The sequence below is a fragment of the Molothrus ater genome, chromosome 2 (genome assembly GCF_012460135.2).
Source record: "Molothrus ater isolate BHLD 08-10-18 breed brown headed cowbird chromosome 2, BPBGC_Mater_1.1, whole genome shotgun sequence".
In the NCBI taxonomy this organism is placed as follows: domain Eukaryota; kingdom Metazoa; phylum Chordata; class Aves; order Passeriformes; family Icteridae; genus Molothrus; species Molothrus ater.
Window position 1 is genome coordinate 41271460 of NC_050479.2, and position 21049 is coordinate 41292508.

Here is a 21049-nt window from a genome sequence, read left to right on the forward strand (position 1 = left end):
CTTGCGCACTCCTGGCGCCGCGTGTCACGGCGCCGGCCGCCCCCCTGGTTTTTTTCCATCAGCCGCTGATTGGCCTCCGCGCTGACCAATAGCGCAACGCCGAGGGCGCGGCGTAGCCAATAGGAGAGCGGCGTGGCTGTGCGGGCGGGGCGCGCGCCGGGCCAGTGCGGGGCTGGGCGTCCCCCGAGCGCCGCTGCTCCTCATGGCGGGCTGGGCGCCGCTGCTGCTGCGCGCGCTGCTGCTCGCCCTGCTGGGTGCCCGGCCGTGCCCCTGCGGCACCGCTCCGGCCTCCTCCTCCTCCTCCTCACAGCCCGTCACCGCTCGCCTGGCGGCGAAGTGGCCGGCGACCCCGCTGCTGCTGGAGGCGAGGTGCGTGCAGCCTCCTCCTCCTCTTCTTTCTCCTTCTGCTCCTCCTGCCAGCACCGCCCTGTCCCGGCTGTCTCCTGGGGAGCAGGAGGGCGGAGGGACCCCCTTTTCCCTCCGCTGAGCGGGAAGGAGGGCTGGCAGCGTTTCTCTCTGTCGAAGGGTGTGTTAAAGTAGTTTTTGGCTGTGAGGCTTAACTGCTTTCTCCCCTCGGAGAGTGTTGTGGACCGTGCTGGCAAGGCTCTCCCACGCTGTGAGGGAGCTGTACAAGCGTAAATTCGCATTTTCCCTGCTCAGGCGTTTTGCAGGTCGCTGGGTCAAGGATATGTAATGCCAATTACACCATCCCTGCCTTCCACTGGGTAACATCTTCGTCTACCTCCAAGTAGTTTGCACGTTAATTAAGTGATCATAAAGATACTGGTGTAGATGTGAACATGTGAGAGTGAAACACGGTGAAATACTTTTAAAAGGTATTGTTAACTTGTAATCATAGCTTCAGCCTGGAGAAGAGGAGGCTTTGCGGTGGCCTAATTTCAGCCTCCTGAGGGGAGCCTACAAGAAAGATGGGGAAGGGAGCCTTTCTTACAAGGGCAGGCAGTGAGAGGATGAGGAGGAATGGCTTCAAACTGAGAGCAGGTTTAGACTAGATGTACAGAAGAAATTCTTTATTGTGAGGGTGGTGAGACACTGGAACAGGTTGCCCAGAGAAGTTGTGGATGCTCCATCCCTGGCAGTGTTCAAGGCCAGGCTGGATGGGGCTCAGAGCAAACTGCTCAAGTGGGAGGTGTCCCTGCCCATAGCAGGGGATTGGAACCAGATGATCTTTAAGGTCCTTGCCAACCCAAACCACTCTGTGATTCACAATAGAAAGGGAAAATGTTTTCCAGTTTTAGATGCTTGTGGCTCCCCTGCCCATTTGGCTTAAATTTATTTTGTTTTTAAACTTATTGCTGCCGTTTGGAGAACACCCATGGAGGGTAGAACAGCAAGCTTCTATAATCAAAGGAGAGGCAAACTTCCAAAGTAAAGATTAGAAAACAATACAGTCATGCTAGCAAATGGAACTTTTTGGTAGACATAAACAGGATGTTCCTGTAAGGAAAACCACAAACCTTAGAAATGTTACCTGTAAATCATAGAATGACAGGATGGTTTGGGTTAGAAGGGACCTTAAATACCATCTAGTTCCAACCCCCTTGCCATGGACAGGGACGTTTTCCACTAGACCAGGTTGCTCAGAGCCCCATTCAACCTGGCCTTGAACACTGCCAGGGATGTGTCATCCTCACCTTCTCTGGGAAACCTGATCCAGTGCCTCACCACCCTTACAGTAAAGAATTTCTTACAGTAAAGAATTTCTTATGTATATCTAACCTAAATTTTGCCTCTTCCAGTTTGAAAAAAAAAAAAAAGGAAGGGTGGTATTTAGTATAAAGTAAACCTTACCTTTTATGGTTTGTAAGGATTAACCCATGTTTGAAAGTGTTTCAAGGATTGACAGTCTCCCTCCATACAAAGGAGATGTCATTGATGAAAGCCTGTAATTTAATGAGAAACTATAGCCTGACAGAGAGGGTGTTCTTATTTGTATAGTTAGCTACTATTTAATAAAATCTGTGTACTGAATTGATTTAATGTATAAGTGTATATTGGAATATCTGTGGAAAAATAAAGTGAATGTTTTGGGGCTTTTCTTTAACAAGAGAATAGTCTGCATGCTTTACAGCTGTCATTGTTGAGTTTGGGTGATAGTACTCTGTTCAAAATATCTTTTGACCAAAATACAGCTCGGTTCAGTGTTTATGCTCTGGAGATGGTTGTTATTCATTGGATATCTAATGTTTGCTGATGGGTATTTATTATTTTGAACAACTCAAGGTTTTTTGCTGTGGTACATCTTTGGACAGAATCAACCTGTGGACAATTAATTTTTATTTTTAAACAGTGAATTTATTGCAGAAGATGGTAATGAGAAGTTTTGGCAGTTCTTGGAAACTGTGCGGGAATTGACAGTTTATAAGCAAGGAGGTAAGTTAAACAGCATGCTGGTTTTTATTATGTTATCTTGTGCTGTATTTAACTTTGAGACACAACACATTAATTAGTTCTAGGCAGATCAAGCCTGACTCTTCCATTATTGCTTACTGGGTAGGTTTCTTTCAGAAAGTTGTAGCATATTTTCCTCTAAGAGCGATACTTGCAGAGGAGTTTACAAAAAAAAAGGAAGACAAGATGGACTGAACTGCTCTTACAATATGAAACAGAAGTGTTAAGATAAAAGATACCTACCTGCTTACATGACTTGCCAAGAGCTTATAGGATATTGAGACTTCATGTTTTCTGTAAGATGGGTGCTTGCAGGGCAAAAAATCACAGAAATAACTAAAATGAGAATGCCAGGTAATGCTAAAGGAAAAATTTAAAGAATTACCAGAAAAGGTTTAATACTTTTACATAGCATGGAGACTGTTTTCTACCATCAATACTGATGTTTTAGAATGAAGGTTTATCACTGACCAAATAGGACTAAAATAGCCTTGCATGATTGGACAGAAGAATATTAAGTTTTTGGAAATTTGGGGAGAAGACCAAAGCATAAAATCCAGCAGAAGAAACATAAAAAGCCACCCCAGAAGAAATGTTGGAGAGAAGTTTACCAGAAATGTCCATGGTAATGAGAAATTGGGAGACTGATGGGGCTTTACACCAGGTTGGGCAGTATTAGACCTGCTTGGTAGGTCAACAGATGAACAAGGTGAAAAAGGCTTCAAAACAAGGTAAGGCTTCTTCATTCTGCTCTTTATTTACAGGACAGTACAACTCTTTAGGCATGAGTGCAAGCACCTAACACTGCCACTGGAAGGGACTTGAGGGGAATTGAATGTTAGATGAATAGTCATAAGCTAACAAATTGTAGAAAGATCATGTAGAAAATGACAGTGCGAAATGCAGGTACATGAAAAACGCTGTATATGGGAGAGAGAACTTGAGAAACACCATGTTTCAGCAATTGTGACTGACTGAATACAACTTAAAAATGTGCATCTGATAACATTATTTGAATGCTCAGCAGTGCCCCAAGCAGCCAGGAGACTTAAAGGATTACTAGGAAGGGAACAGGGACATGCATGGTAAACAAAATTTTGCTGCTCTTGATTCCATGATGTGCTTTTATATTGAGTAAAATGTGATGGTTGACTTTACTGTCTCCCTCTGTTTTCCTCATTGTTTCTTTAGGATGGAAAAAGTACAAGCAGAAAATGTAGAAAGAGCTGTGATTTTAATTATAGAGTATCAACTGAGAAAATGAAAAAAAGGACCCAAAAATTACTGTGAGGTTAATATCCTAAGGTCAGGAGTATATGCAAAACCAGAGAGAGTCACTGAGAACAAAATGCCCAGGTGGTGAATGCTGCTAAAAGCCATCCTGTACAAGGCATGGGGACATGGAAAATGGAAGTAGGTGCAGAATTTGACCTGTGGTCAGCTGCTAGTAGCATTTGTTGTGGCAAGTGCTGTTGACTAATGCTGTTTAAGGTCTTTTTCAGCCCACAGGACAGTGGCACATGTTACACTCTCCACAAGGTTGGGAATGACTCAAAACTGGGAGGAGAATGTGGAAGGTGGGACTGTAATTAGAGGGACCTTGGCAGACTGGAGAGACAGGCCAACAGAAACACTGGGAAACAGCAAAGGCACTTTACAGACTCCCTGCACCCTGCATGTGGGCTGGAATAATCTCATCAACTGCATAATCTTGGTGCTGATTGACTAGAACTGGTTTTTTGAGAGACAGAATGGGGATCCTTGCAAGCAGTGAGAAGGCCAGCTACATGCCAGGTTGCAGCAGCAAGAGGGTAGCCAACAAGTCAAAGTGTTTGTTCCACTGTATGAGGCACTTGTAAGACTGAATCTGGAGTACTGGGGCCATGCTGGGGCTCCCTGTGAAAAGAAAGACAAGAGTCCATCATTGGAGCAAATCTAGGAGAGGATCTCTGCAGTGCTTAGGGAGGTGGAGACTTCTGAGGAAAGGCTGTGAGAGCTGTGAATGAACCTGAGAAAAGAAGGAGTAAGGAGAGGCCTCGTATCTGCAGTTTCCGAATAGGGAAATGTGCAAAGGAAGTGGAACCAGGCCCTTCCTGAAGGTACACAGCAGTATGAAAAAAAACAAGTGCAGAAGTTGAATCGTGGAAGTTGTGGTTAGATATTAGAGGAAATGTTTCTGCTGTGGGATTGGGTAAACACTGAAACACTGCTCCAGGAGGCTCTGGAATCTATTAATTCAGATAATTCAAAATTCTACTGCATGAGACCTTGAGCAACCTAGGCAAGCCTTGAAGTTATATCTCTGAGTAACAGGTTGGATAAGGTGACCTCCAGAAGTCACTTTTAACTTACTCTTTTTTTTTCTAGGAGTGGTTTAGATGCAGTTGGTATTGCCTTGAGATAAGACTGCTGTATTAGATGATGTGTCAGGGGTTTTCTATCAGTCATCTCTTTTTTGCTTGTTTAGACACACTTTCCAAGGGGTTTGAAGCTTTAATGACATTTATTATTAGTGACACAGATGTCTGTTGAAATTAGCTGTTAGTTAAATACCTACTTCACCTGGATAAATTTTTTCTGTGATTGAGAATAAATTCTGTGATTAAGAATAAATAAATTACAGTAGGATGATCTCCATGACCTATCATGCCAATGAACTGTTAGATGCTGGTAGTTGGCAACCTTGAGACTGTACTAAAATACTACTTTAATGAGGTATATTGAGTAGTTAATGTGTGTATTTATCTGTATGGCCAAAACACAGTAACACAGGAAATTTTGAGGTTCTGGCACCAAAGTGTTTTCCTAAAAGTTGAGTCGTAGTTGGGGTAGTCTTAATCCAAGGAAATGGATGCTCTTCATGAGCAGGAAGTCCACATTAGATGTTTACAAGAAGCTGCTTGGCTTGAGTCAAGAATCTGGTACTGCAAGACTGCAGTGGCTCAGTTTAGTGAGGTGTGTAATACATAACGTCTGAGGAGAAGTTGGTCCTCTGTTTGGTGTGGAATATGAGTTCTGTCCTAACTGCTGCATGTCAAGACAGATTGATGTAGAGGGATGGTCATGATGTCTTAAAACTGATGTAGCAACAACTGCTTCAGTAAATTAAAGCATTTGGCTGAAAAAGGATTGGTTGAGGCAATTGACTTTTCAGTTATTCTCCCAGTGATGCCAAGAGTAGACAGGATGAATAAACAGGAAATGAAAGCATTGTTTGTTTATTTTTCTAAGTAGAAACATTTTCATAAAAGCTAAAGAATTCCTAGATTCGAAGCTGAAAATCTGGATTTATAAAGGAATTCAATGATAGACTTGTATCCCAACATACAGTTTAATGTTTCAGAAGAGTTGTAAAGTGTTAAAGCTAGAAGGCAACTTAAAAAATCAAGTACTTGCTTTTTTTCTTCTAAATCCTCCCTTGAATTATTTTCAATCTGTTTTTTTTTTTTTAATAAGTTCTCATTACTTGTTGTTTTAAATTTAGAATAATCAACATCTCTTGTTAATTGGCCAATTTAAAATATTTAGCATTTCTGAATTAGGTTTATTAATGATCTGTTTAGCTGTGATATTTGTAGCAGTTTAATGGATTTGGTAAGAATTATTTACATGGAATTTGGTGAAACATTTAGTCTGGTGATGTATTTGGTGGTTTTAACTTTTTTCCTTTTTACTATGAACTCAAGTCAGCTTGGGCAGCATCTTGATTATACCATATGGAAAATATGAAAAGGTTGTTGGTGGGATACATTGTATTGAATTAATGTCTTCAGGGAACCTGGACAACTTATGTTGTTGCAACAAAATATGTTGCACTTAATGTGCAACATATTTTCTGCCAGGCTTTGAAATACTAGGAAAGGCAGATGATCCTATTTTGGGCTGCAGGTGTATTAAGAGAAATGAAAGCTGCAAAAATTTCATACTAATACCAGCACTTAAAAGACACTGAAGATGGCATTTTTAACTTGCTGCTGCTTTTTTATCCCTAAAGGTTAATTTGTGATCACTGAGGGAAAGTAAGTAGCCAGTTCCCTGCTGACTAATTATCACTTGAGTGTTTACTGTCTTTCCAAGTGCTTCAGTTTATATATTGAATTTTCAGCAGCCTCATAAATATATGTTAAAAACCAAAACAAAGCCAAAATGCAAACAAATTTTCTCTATGGAAGCAATTTTCTCTGGAAAAAAATGTAACTGTATATTTCATATAAACAACCCATCATGCAAATTGTTTTTTGCAATTTAGAAGACTAAACATTATTCACAACTAAATTAAAGAAATATTTTTTATGTGTATATAAACCTTAAAGATTCCAGAGGAATCAGTTTCACAAACTGATTTCTATACTAATAATGCAATAAAATAAAGTATTCCCTCTTTACTGGCATCTTGCTTGGATGGCACAGAGATTTGACTGGCCAGTGATTGCCTGAACTGCTGTTACCTGAGATCTCTAATTCCCTAGCTGATCTGTGGATCCAGATATTTGTATCTATGCACTTGGAACAATCCTCATCCATCCATCCCACCAAGTACTTATTCTGGCACACTGTGTTCTTCTGATTAATTATGTTCCTTACATTTACTCCCCTTACCTTCTGTGCCTCAGTACTTTGAATTCTCTTGTGGGTTACCAGCATATATTCAGGTTAACTTTGTGCTGTGTGTGCATGAGGCCTCAGGACCTGTGCTATAATACTTTTCTTATGTTTTGTGACTGCCCTGGTTGTCTCTTTTAATTATGTTTAACTTGCCTGTGATAAAAGATACTGCTGTAAATTGTGGATAGGAAATGTCAGCATTTAAATGTGAGTTTACTTCGCTGGCTGTTCAGTTCTTGCTTTAGTCAATCTAATCAATTTGGTTACAGGAGTAGTTGAGAGTTTTTCAGCAGACAAATTAAGGCATCTTCAGAGTGAGCTTTTCAGCTCTTGTTGGCCACTAGGCTATATTTCACATGGCTAGGATGAAAGTTTGCAGATGTGAAGTTCATACATGTGCCTTCAGATGTCTGCAGTCTGGAGCTGTATCCTGTTTATGTGGTCTCTTATTTACTTTTAAATTGACTTTGTTAATTATTTAGTAGTAATATGCTGTCATGCAGGATTTTATAACCAGAAGAATCTGGTTCTTTGTGATTGCCTGTAACAAAATAGGAAATTTACTATGATTTGTACTCTTTTGGCAATGTTAAAATGAGCTTGGAGGGCAGGTAGTATCAAATTTAAAGGATTTGGTACTATGTGAAAATAATTTGCAATGCTCAAACCATAGTTCTAATTAACTGAAATTAGCTCAATTGATTAGAGCATGGTGCTAATAACACCAAGATCACAGGTTCAATCCATGTACAGGCTTTAAGAGTCCACTTAAGTTCACTGTAGTGTTGAACTTGAGGATCCTTGTGAGTTCCTTTCATGTCAGAATATTCTGTGTGATTCTGTGTGTGTAATAAACTCTAAAAATTTGGTTTGCATTTGGCATAGATTCATGTATCTTGGTGAAGTTCAAAGTACAATTATATTTTAAGTGAAGACAACAGTGTTAATAGAAGTTGGAGTAGTAGGAGTGGATGATTTAATAGATCCTTGTCAATGTTGTACAATCCTTTTAGAACGCAGAATAAAAAAAATCCTTTTTTTTTACTTATTGAAATCATAGTAGTCATAATCGTCTTCCAGGAAAAAAATGTCAGCTGTTTTAAATACACCAGTGAAAGCATAGATAAAATTAGTAAACAAAAAAATTAAAGATTGTGGTAAAAATATTTTGAGATAGTATCTTTAGAATTACATATTTAATGGCTCTTCATTGTCTTTAGTAGGATGTTATTTAGGCCAAGTGGAAAGGCAGGAATTTTGGGTTTAATTTTATTTTTGTGGAGATAATTTGAAGAAAATTGGAAAATACAGTTATTGAAAAAAAGTTTCAATCTGGAAGGATTTGTTGCTTCCAAATTTTTATATTCAATGTTTTGAATGTGTGAAGCCAAATTCATCTCATTTCGAATCATAGAATGATTAAGGTTGGAAAAGCCCTCCAAGGCTGAGTCCAGCCTTTCACTGATGGCCACTCTCAGTTAAATCATAGCACCAAGTGCCACGTCTAGTCACTTATTGAACACCTCCAGGGATGGTGACTGCACCACCTCCCTGAGCATCCTGTTCCAATGCTCAACCACCCTTTCAGTGAAAGAATTCTTCCTGATGTCCTACTAGGAAGAAAATTACCTCTACCTCTGCTGAAACCAGGACATCACATATACTTCATTGGAAGGAGCTTTCTTGAAATGCAGATTATGTACTTTTCTAATATAAGTGGTTTGTTCTAGTGAATTACAGCCAACTCAGCTTTTCTAAATAATGAGTTTTAAGGAGGAGAAGGCAGAAAGAAGGTACTAAAGGCTTTAAGAGCAAAAGAAGATTTTTTTTTTTTTTCCAACTACGACAGGGTTGTAAAGAGGAAAATGAGAGGATAGAAGCTGCTTAGTTATGAAAATTGAGTTTGCCTGTAGAATGAGAATTGAAGGTTAATTATTTTCAAACCAATGTTCTGTATTATCACTTTTGTCATTCCCAGGCACCATCCACTTACCTTCTTGCTCAGAGTCCTAATTTTGACTTTGAAAATACAAGATATACAGGGAGCGAGGAAGCTACTTCACATGTTGTATCCATTCTCATACTCTTGTTTATCATATATTTTTAAGGAAGAAATAGAGTATGTGAGAGTAGCCCAAAGAATGACACCTTCAGAAGATTTTTATTTATGTATCTTGCATGGTTGGAGTGTTTCAAAACTAAATGTTAGGAAATTATTTGTAAAATAATGCTCTATTCAGGCCTTTCAACATAGATTTTTTGAGTGGGTTTTTTATTGCTGAAAATAATTTCAATATTCACTAGTGCTATTGAGCTCTCTTTTGTTGGGGTTTGGTTTTTTTTTTGGTGTTATTAGGCCTCTGGATTCGTAGGAAAGGAAACAGTTATTAGTGAACAACACTGAAGACTTTTGAATGCCAAGCAGCACTGGCATTAATGCTTGCTTATTATGTAGTGTAGGTAGATATGCCACATCATTTAGTGCTAAATACTAAAAGTTTGTCTTGTCTTTTTTTTTCTCTCTTTGACAGATTCAGAGTACTCCTATTACAATTTAATCTTGAAGAAAGCAGGACAATTTTTATCCAATTTGCAAATCAATCTGTTGAAGTTTGCACTTTCCATACGGGCTTACTCTCCAACTGTTCAGATGTTTCAGCAGGTGACAGTATTGCCTGATATATTTGGTACATGATTGAATGAGGTATTTTGGCTAAACAATGTTCATTGTTACAATTCAGTAAAATATATGCCAGTATTATTTGGAATCAAATGTGATAAAGGTGATGCTTTATAAGCTGGTTATATTGGCAGGAACAAATATTCATGTTCAATTGTATGGATACCATTCCCTTCAGGGTAGATTTTTTTTTGCAGTTGTTAATTTTTTGAAAAATCAGGTCATGGGGATTTTTTGCATTGCTTCAAATAATGCTGTGGGAATTCAGACGTTTCCAGAGTAGGTCATTTCCTGTAACTTCAAGTAATTTATATTTGCTATTTAGTGGATTTCTCATCTTTCTCATTGTTTTAGTATGTAAAAAGTTGAAAAATTAGGAAAACTGCCTTTATTAATGAAAAAGTGAGAGGACATAAATTCACTGTGCCTCTAAACCTAAAATTGCTACTCCTCCTTTTAGTAATGCCACCTTTAGGATAAGGTGCAAAGTCCATGTTTCTGAAAGGTAATAAGCTGTAATAAAGTTTGGGAGTTTTGCAGGTGTTCTCTGGAGGAATATCATAATCTCAGACTCATGTCTCTTTGTTTTTACCTTTCAGCTGGTGAATCCAGACTCACTGACATGCAGTCACATGATTCCACTTCATATTGGAATAGCTGAGTAGAGTTTAAAAAAAAAGGCAGGGGATGGGAAAGAGAGAATATCAAAAATTGACATTATTTGTTTGGCATTTATTGGTTTAGAAGTCTAATCTTGGGATTTTAACGTGATTGCTCATAGCAACCAAAGTTAAAAGTATCTCAGAGTGAGAATCACAGGCTGTGATTTTAGCTTGTGGAGATGTTTTCTCAGTCCTGGCTTTACAGAACATAAATTTACTTTTCATTTTCTGGAGTATGACTGCATTTAATAGACTACACCTCACAAAGGTTATAGGGTTTTAATCTTTTAATTTTTTTCTTTTTTTTTCTTTTCCCCCGACATGTACCCACTTTTGAACGGGCTTAATTAGAAACACAGCTTAATGGCAGCTGTTGAGTTATTTTAATCAAAGGGATGTGAGTTTAAGTGCAATCAGAGCATTCTGGTTGAGTATAATTGTTGAAATATTAGATTGCAGCTGATGAACCTCCACCAGAAGGCTGCCGTGCGTTTGTGGTTATCCATGAGAAGCACACCTGTAAGACTAATGAAATAAAAAAGCTGCTGAAGAAGGCTACTAAGAGGTAAATATAATGATCTGGTTTAAGAGGAAAAATAGATTACTAAGGAGCTTAATATTAGTAGAGTTCATCAGTTATAAATCAAAGTAGAGTAGGTTTTAAAATAAAATCATGGGGGAATAGCCAGGTTTAAGTTACAGTGTGCTTTTCTATAGAAACTTAGAGTTTCACATGCCTGACACAGGTCTGTCAGCAGGGTACTTTATAGTCAGTGTCACTGCAGTTGATGTTGTCTGGGATGCAAGGGCTTGGCACAGGAGTAGAAGTAGTAGTACTCAAAAGTAGTTGAGTCTACCTCATAGACAGGGCATAGAAAGGCATAACCCTTCCTCACCTCTTCCTGGGTTTTCTTTATATCAGCACTTTCCGCAGGTTTTGTCCTGTGGTAACTAACATCAGTCCAGAATTAATTTGAGCTCTGAAATAAAATGTGTAGAACCTATCAAAATACCAGTAACAGAATAATGAAAGTGTAATGTTTAATCTAAATTTTAAAAAAAGCTATTATTTTTGTGGTTTTTTAAGACCTCTGTGTAATTTTTTTTCTTTTTTCCCTCCCTGCAATGGTCACCATTATATACATTAGTGTTCATACCCTCAGCCATTTCATGGAGATATGCTGAAAGATTATTTAGTAGGGTATATTTCTTGAATTTTGCTTTCTGTCAAATATAAATTGGGGAGAGGAACCCTGAAAATGTATAAATTTGTTTCTTTCAGGGTTGGTTGCTTCTGAAAATAATTTTATATTCTACAGGTGTGATTTGTGGTATATTCTAAGTCCATTGATACAATTACAACTTACTAAATCATTGTCTTTTGTTTATTCAATAGCCAAGGTTTCTGTGAAAACAACTCACTGTCTACTTTGCAGTGTCACATTTTTACCAATTATATTCTTCTAAAAAATAATAGTGTCTAAAAATGTCTTTTTTTCCTAGATAAAAGCCAAAAAATACTACAGATATTTTTATATGTTGTTGAATTCTTGTGGCCATATATTAAGGCATCATGAGACCCTAACATTTTATTGCAATGTCTGAATATAGTAAACTTCTAAAGCAATTAACTGGATTCAGCACATTCTCCTCTCTGGAGATATTATTTCCAAATTTACAAAATTCTGGAAAATCACAACAATAAACAATGGAATCCTGAATTATTTAGAATTGAGAGAGTTAGACTTGTCTTAATGAGAAATCATTAAGAACTTGCATCAAAACTGAAGTTTCTTTATTTGATTGGTCTTCTATTTTCAATAACTTAGCAGTTAGTCACATCACACCATTCAGAGTTGAAGGGACAAAATTTTCCCTCCTTCTCACTACCCCAGAAGTAGTTGTGTCACTCAAATATTTAGAGTACCTGAGCTAGACTCTGAGAAAAACATGTTCACATTCACATGTTCAGGTAATTGTTCCCACTCTTAGTTCCCTTTGTTGCAGATGCTTCACCTGTGCTGATGATATTTAGGCTAGGTAATAATGATGGGGCTGTGCTCCTCTTTGTTTTCTACCAGGTGAACAAGTGATATAAGGGACAGTATGCTGTGTCACAGCTGGTTGCTCTAAACCAGTCATTCTTTTTCTGTCTTTTCTTAGAAGAAAGAGATCTTTTTGATTTATTGATTATTTTTTTATTTCCAAGTATTTTCTTCAGTGTTCCTTTCTATGTCTTTTGTCTGTCATGACTCTTCAGTTCAGCCAGGCCAATTTAAGCTATGCTTTTAGTTGTTCACCATATTTGGATGAGGATGCTAGAAGTGTCCTGACTTTAGGGACTGATAATTTCAAATCTCACTGGAAGAGAAAGAAGAAGCTGCAGCATTCTTTTTGTGTGGATTCATCATCTCAACCCAACATTCAGGAAATCTCAGGCTCTTTGGACTAAGGAGAGCCCAAATATTCTGCATGTCAGGGTTGAGGTTTTGCTTCATTCAGTCCTTTATGCAACAGCGACTGTGCAACAGCGATTATGTCTTTTGCATTTTCAGCCATGTTGCAATGGACTCTGTAGGTCTAATTTGAAATATTTTGTGTGGAGGTGCAATGGCTCCTGAGCTCAAGGGTTCTGGGCATGTCAAAGAACACATGGTTAAATGGTTGGGATTGCTTATCTTGCTAGCTGTCCAAAACACAACAGTAAAGTTTCTGGGGCTGTCGCTGTGAAGAGCAGAACCATTAACAGAAGTCACATTTTGCTCAAAACAATCAGTGCCTTACATTTGTCAGTACATGTTTGTTGTCTTCTATTCCTTTGCTTCTGCATCCTATCCTGGGTACTATCTAGACAAGCATATAGTTGTCTGTACTTCCCTAGTAACTGATTAGCAAGTGCTGAGCTCCACATCCATTTAATTTTTTTATAATTTTCTTTTCATCTGCCCAGTTGTTCTTCCTTGTCTTTCAGGAACCCTTCTTATGAGCATCTCTTATGGCAGGAAATTAATTACCTTTCAGTTCTAAGAGCAGGAGAATCAATTACTTGTCACTACTATTCAGTGTTGAAGAGAAACAAAGAACAGAGGCTTATCTTGGATTTACAAGGGCTGAACACTTCTCAACCCAAGGTCATTAGAGGAGCTCTGTGCAGTGTTATTTCATTGCAGCTCTTAATGAACATGGAGCATGTTCATTGTGATATGAGACTGTCACTATTCAAGTCATGGCAGCATTCAGTCACCACCTTAGTTGGTTGAAGTAGAGTGGATAAAGTTAGTTAGAAAAGGAGAAGCTCACTTGGTTGAGGTTTTCTACTCTCTCCATGAAAGTGGTAGCTCTTTTCTCTGGTTATGAGAAGGAAGTTGCACAAGTCACATCCCACACATATGCTTTTATTGGGGCAAATCTGGAGCAGTTCTTCCACACAGGTTACTCATTCAAGAGACTTTTCAGACTCCTGGATCTCACCTATTTGGTCTGCCTTGTCCTGTGATAGCAGTGGGGCCACTTGCCTGATATTTCTGTGACACCCAACTACCTGCACCCAAGTTAATTCTTAAAATGGGCCCCTCCTTTTATTTCTGCCTTACAAATGAGTCCTTGATTGCATACCTACCAAACTTACATAATAAACATACATGCTAAAACCCTGAGTAACCTCATACAGATTACTCCTGATTGAAGTTAGGGATTGCAGCACATTACCTCCAAAGGTTACCTTTGCAGTGTAAATGATTCCATGGTTTTTTACATTGAATATGTTCCAAAGATCTACATCAAGGAAACTGTGGTGTTCTGCTCACACCTTTTGAGTATGGCTCTTCAGTGAGTGTCTACCACACACAGTTCTGTACTGTGTGTTGAATTAGAGTTTCCTAGCTTGTCTTGGGCGTGCTTAGAGACAGTTTACTGGTCTTTTGATTGTCAGTGCAAAGGCAGCTTTGAACAAGTGTGCTCATCAATAATTAGTACCTTGAGTGTATTACTCAATTATATCCTCTGTTACTTCTCCATCTTTCTCAGGTTTTATTCAGAAGATGTCTTTATTCATCTAAGAAACCATTGCAGCATAACTTTTCTAGTCCTGGTTTTCAATTAGGAGTGTAGGTAGGCAGTCAAAATTTGCAAAATTAGCTAAATTAACAGAGCCTGATGGTTTCAAAATAGTATAACCCCAGTTAGTTTCCAGTTGCATAGACAGCTTTCTCAAACTTCACAGAATCTCCCTCTGCTACTCTGTTACTCACTGTGTTCTGTGCATCTCTGATAGATGTAATGTATCATTAAAATTAAAAGTTTCAAGCTGTTACTGATGCACAAAATCTCCCAAGTGCTATACTTTTCATATGCTTTGTGTTGTGGTTTGATAAAACATATTTCAGTTATTTATAGCTGGTGCTGATTTTTCAGTTTCTTATACTTAAACTTATGAATTTGTTGTTGTGGGTTTGTTTGTGAGCAGTCATTATTTTGTGATGATTTTAACATGGCTTGTATAATTTTAGTGTATAAACACTTATTAGTTTTATTAATTATGAAGTAGAAAAACTGCCACTGTTTTAGTAATTTTCTGACTTCATAATATCACCATTATCTATTTTAAAACCAGACCCAGGCCATATCTTTATAAGGTAGACCATAAATTCCCAGTTCTCAAAGAGGATGGCCCAGTGGTTATTCTGTATGCAGAAATGGGCACAAGAGACTTTGTCAAATTCCACAAGATTTTATCTGAGAAGGCACAAAAGGAGGAAATTGTTTATGTTCTCCGGCATTATGTTCAGGTATGCAATTCAAATCAACATTGTTTCAGTAAACATCAACATTGTGTCAGTAAACTGTTAGCATTCTGTCTTTGCTTTGCTTGCTTATTGACAAAACACTTTTTCTACATTTATTTCTGTGTTTGCCTAAATTATGTGTAATACACATAATTTTCTAATCTTAGAAAATTTTCTAATATTAAAACTCTCTAGGTAAGTAATTCACCAAATACAAACTATGAAGCCAGGAAAGCATGGTAACATTCCCAATCCTGCATGCAAGCACTGATTGCATTACTGATCTTGAAATACTTCTTTTTTGATTTTGTACAGTGTTAGATCTCAGGTGAATCTTGGTGCAGCACACTGATCATATTAGTAACAAGAATTAGAAAAATGGAAAGTAGAATAGAGACTCGAACTGAGAAATTACTAATTATATTTTTTACATATTCTCCACATAATCTCATGTTCATTGAGATACAGCAGCATGGACTATCATGGCCAACATCATTGACCAGTTTAAAAATATTTGTTTTCCATAGTGTCACTATTTGAAACATTATGTTTCTGAGTTCTTAACTTTTTTCCCCGACACAAAACAACAAAAATACCAGTACATAGAACTGTATTGTCTCCAGTTTTGATTATTGGAAGGCTTTTGTGATTTATATTCAAAGTACAGCTCTTAAATAGTGTGACTAATCTGAAAATAATCTGATGGAGTGAGAGGTTGCTGTGATTTTTGTAGACCAGGAATTTCAGGGAGATGAGATACGTAGTTTGCAGATGAGTTTGAGTTGTTTGCTCACCGTAATGAAATAGAGAATTTGAGGAAACCAGTCTTGAATTCAAAGTTGTATGAGGTTTAGTTTTTAATGAACTTTGTTCTTTTATGCTTTTATTTCAATGAAATGCCTACTTACATATTAAATGTCTCATTGCTCTGCCTGGCTTATGCCAGGTCTCCCCATGGTCTCCCCAATGGTCTCCCCAAATGCATGTTGTCTTTTTGCCTGCACCTTTTCTCTCTTCAGACCTCTCTTCCCTTCCTTCCTCACAACCTGCATTGGTTGTACCAACCTTCTTTGGTACATACTGTGATGGATTCTCCCTCCTTTTTTACATTAAATACCAGAAGAGGGAATATTGATAACAGAAGAGGTAGGGTCTTTCTGCTGTCTCTTTCTTTTTTTAACCAGTATCACTGAGACTACTTATGGAGTGCTCTCTGCTCCCTCTGCCTTTGCTTGGTGGATGGACAGAGAAGCCTCCCAGCCCTGCTGGGTTTTCACTTGTAGTCTGGAGGATTCTCAGTATAGAAAGGTTCTTAGAATTTTCAAGCTAAAGCTCAAAAGGCTTTCAAGAAATCGCTGCTGTGCATGTGCAAATTGCATTTTGGAAAGGGGATTTGCATACATTTGGGTCAAATTAGGACATATATTCTGAAATAAGTATGTTTTGTGTAATTACCCTATTGAATGTCAAACTTCCACTCCAAAGTTAGAAGTAGCTGTTGTTTGTTTTTATTAAGTAGCAACTTGTTTTTCTCAGTGAGACTTTATACATTTTATTCATACTCCTTGCAGAAAGTGATTGTTTTACCAAACTTTTTTAAAGAGTAAGTCTAATGTAAAAATAGTGTTTCCTCTTAACATCCTGGAAGTCTGGCAACATTACAAAGAAATGAGTATCAGTTGAAAATGTGAATTGTGAGGCATCAGTAATTGTGTAGGGTGCTATGAGCTGTGCCTGTTATAGTCCCTGTTCTAGTATTGTGTAAAGACTACAATTTTGACCAGCTTTTCTGTGATTTGCAGGAGATAAAAGACATTGTCACCTTCTTTTACATGCCTTCTCAGTGGACTGTCAATATGCCTCACACTTTGAATTGAAAGATGAATTTAAGTAATGACTTAAATGTCATAACATTTTAAAGTTATAAAATATCTAATATTGTTAATCTCCTTTAAATACATCTTGTATTAATAGTTATTTTTTCTTCTGTTAAAATAATATTGTCAAGCAGAAACCAACTTCCAGGAAAATGTATTTATCTGGATATGGTGTGGAACTTGCAATAAAGAGTACAGAATATAAAGCAGTAGATGACACCCAGGTTAAAGGTATGTGGGTTTTTGAATTGATTTGATATCTTTCTGGAGATACTATTGAAATGCATTAAAATCTTCCGTTTGTAAAATATTTAGTCATTAATATTTTGAAGGTTATACTTAATTTCTGTCTACAGAAGGAAATCTCAGGTATTAGGAACTAAGAAGTCAAAATACATGAGAACATTTGTAAAGATCTGTGCTTAGGATACAGTTGATTTTCTAAACTCTAATTGCTGTTTTCTGTGGCTCTTCAAAACACAATCTGGTCTTCTTCTCTCAGTAATTTTGAGATTGTTTACCTTTGTACTTCAGTTACTAGGATTGTTGGCATCACTCGTGGTCTAATGGCTACAGTATCTACACATTAGTGTTTCAGGGCTGAGGAGACTGAATTTTTTTTTCTGAATTTCTCTGGAAATACAGTCTTCTGTAGAAAAGATGTAGAATGGAATATAGAATTTGGACTACTGCATATTACAATGTATTTCAATAAGACATTTACTATAGAAAGTGCTAACTACAGCATGGGGACACAGAGAAATTACTTTGCAGGGACATTCACAAGATAACAGGAAAGTTAACTCTCTTTCGTAAGACTAAGGTTTAATGACCTTTGAGTCATGTCAAAAAATAGTTCAGTTTTTTTAAAGGGGAAGAAGCTGATCTACAATTTACCTTGAATGCCAGCTGGAGATTCAAATGCTTTAAGGTCATCAGGCTTTTCAAGTGTAAATTTGGTAGTAGTTGACTGATGAGAGTTACACCTTATCATTTAATCAAACTGAGAAATGGCTGTTTTGTGACGTGAACTGTTAAACCACACCTATTTAATTTTATATAGAAATTGTTACCACTGAATGAATTATATTAAAAATTAATTTTGATGTGGCAAAGTTCTGTAGAGTAATTAATTTGGATGCCAAAATATGTAAGTATAAATTTAATTAAAACTACATGTTAGAATGACAACTTTGTGATTGTATGTTTCTATTAACTGTTTTATAATTCATGAAAACATAATACTACAATAACTTTCTTGGCTTATATTGTCTACATGTGTTATGTATTCAGGAGCAAATGAGACAAAAGAAGAGGAAGATGAAGAAGAGGAGGAGGAAAGTGATGTCCAAGGATTTCTCTTTGGCAAATTAAAGTGAGTTGATATAAGTTATAATTAAATTTTTACATTTGTTTCTGGAACCTCAACCACTTGGGTTTTTTTAATAGAATAATTGAGATTTATGTTGAAAATTACTTCATTTGGTGGAAATTATGATTTTTTTTATTTTTTATGTCTTGTGAACATAAAGATGCAACGATTTTTTATTCTGTTATTTTCAATGTATTGCTTTTAGTTTTCTAATTATCTTAGAATGTATACAGTAAACTTTTTAAATTAAAAATGTCTGCCTGGGTAACACTAACAAAAACTTAGAACATTTTGATTTCACATTTGTTACATAATTAGAATCAAAATGTTGTTTTCAAAATGCAAGAGTAGCACAAAAAATCCAAACACAAGTGCTGTATCTCCACAAGGTGTTTTTAAGAAGGATAGTAATGGATTTCATAGAGTTAAGGAGTGATACTTCTAGGAAGATGGGCTTATTATAGATACCATCTCATTCTGGAGTTAGTATTCTCTTCCATCAGGAACTCTTATCTCCAAGCTGCAGTCTGTTAAATGAAATTGAATGTTACCCTACTTAGCACTCCTTCCAGACCTCAGCTGGATTCATTTTGTGGTATCAGTCATCCAAAGTGCTTCCCTTTTCCTGTAACAGATCCATGTCATGGATCTTAAATTTTTTTCTTCAGCAAAATTCCTCGAGGATGTGGGTCTTCTCTAGATGTCATTCTCTTATTATTTAAAACAAGAAGTAAACTTGTTTGTAAATATTGTCACTAAACTCTGTAAATCTCAGAGTTCAGAGCTGCTAATTCTGTCTAAATTCTTGAGAGCCCATCCCCTCCCTTCCTGCCTTTTTGTTCTCTAACATGTTGAGGTAAAAGTGCACTCAGATCTTGAGGCTTCCCTGTTGTTTCACCTATATGTTTGAGATTCTGCACAGCAGGTAATACCAAATGCTTATGCCATATCTTTATCTGAGCTTTTTTTTCTTCTTGTGTTTTGCTAGGTTTAGCTATACTTAGTCTCTTGATTCTCCACTGTGACTGATTTGTGAAGCTGTCAGATAATTCTATCTTTTTGACATTGTTTCTAGATTCATTGGGTTTTTTTTCCTCTTCTCCTTTTCATACAGTAGGTGAAATAGATGTTTCAGTAGTCTGTAAATTGTCCCTCTGTTACAGCCATGTCAAAAGTTTTACTTTTCTCAGCTGCAAAACAGTTATGAATGTAAGCAGAAGACATAAAATGTTTTGAAATTTAATGGAGAATTTTTTCAAGCATATCTTATAGCAGGCTCTGAAATATTTGTCCTCAAAACTTTTTTACCTACCTATTATGTTCTCAAAACAAATAGCTAAGCTTTTGTGTACCATGTTCTTTAGCTCTGACAGATGATTTGTGTGCTCAGTAGATTGATTTTGTCAGTGCTGTCAGTTTATAAAACACGTTCTCAACTTTGTATTGCCTATACTTCTTGTAGTTAATGCCACAAAAAGTGCATTCAGTTACAGTCAATGTATAGTACAGTTGAGTTACTTATACATCATCCCATAGTGAGCTAAATAAACAGTTACCTGTATGGCATGTTAATACTATTCCATCTTTGACTTCATTTATTCCATCTACATTTATGTGGCAGGTTTTGAGACACATCACTACAAAATAAGTGAACTCCTGGTATTCAGTAAGAATTTCCTTACAGGGAGAGTTGTCAAGCATTGGGACAGGCTGGCCAGGAGGGTGGTTGAGTTGCCATGCCTGGGTAGATGGGACACTTCGGGATATAGTTTGGTGGTGGACTTGACAGTGCTGCCCTAATGGTTGGACTTAAGGACCTTGGAGTTCCTTTCTGACCTAAATGATTCTGTAATTCTCTTTAACTGGGGTTTAGCCCTCAGAAATCACCTTTTTCACCCAAAAATCCATATTTTTGTTTCAATAATGAATTACAGTTCATTCTTGGTTGTTATCCTAAGAACACAGTGTTAGCTGTGAGCAGTACTGTGGATAAGAGCAGACATTGATGGATGTAATTGATTCTTTTTTGTAATAAAATGTTTTACTGTAGACGGATGCATCCTGATCTGAAAAACAATCTCATGGAGTTTAAAAAACATCTAATTGAAACTACTAACAACATGGAACCACTGAAGGTTTGGGAGATGCAGGGTATGTATTGAATTTTATTTTTAATTAACACAATACTCTATTTAATGTTTCTTTTGTTATTTTAATGTATTGACATTATGATAAAAGCTTTTTTTAAAAGAAGAGACATAATTTCATAAAAAACCCCTAATACCTTAAGTATTTAAAAGGCATGTTCTGAAACCTTGTATTGCATGCTAGAAATTCAAGGAACATTGAAGTAATTTTACAAGATGGAAAGATATATTACCTGTTTTTCTGCCTTATGTATCATCTCAGGTATTAAAACTTGGTTTAGATACTATTTTTAGAGGTCCGGCAAAAGATATAATTTTGACATGACTGCTAGGTTAGGATGAAATACATGTTAGGACAGCTTGTTTGCTTTAATTTATAAATTTTATCAGTATACTGGAGTTCACATTGATGCCTTTTTAAAATATAATATCAAGTGGAAGAAAATGCTTTTAGAAGCTTTCCTGTAGAAAAGGAAAACAAATGCATTGATTGCTAAATCTTATGTGTTG

At 37.0% G+C, this 21049-nt stretch overlaps 1 protein-coding gene across 1 annotated transcript in view; it reads left to right on the forward strand.

Moving 5' to 3' along the window:
* Positions 1-202: 202 nt before the first annotated feature.
* Positions 203-21049, forward strand: part of UGGT2 (UDP-glucose glycoprotein glucosyltransferase 2) — a 75183-nt gene continuing 54336 nt past the window's right edge. The window contains exons 1-8 of the mRNA XM_036391351.2: positions 203-369; positions 2312-2394; positions 9549-9679; positions 10812-10924; positions 14972-15146; positions 17155-17251; positions 18314-18395; positions 20443-20543. Of these exons, the coding sequence (XP_036247244.2) occupies positions 203-369; positions 2312-2394; positions 9549-9679; positions 10812-10924; positions 14972-15146; positions 17155-17251; positions 18314-18395; positions 20443-20543 (949 nt within the window). The remainder of the gene's footprint in view (positions 370-2311; positions 2395-9548; positions 9680-10811; positions 10925-14971; positions 15147-17154; positions 17252-18313; positions 18396-20442; positions 20544-21049) is intronic.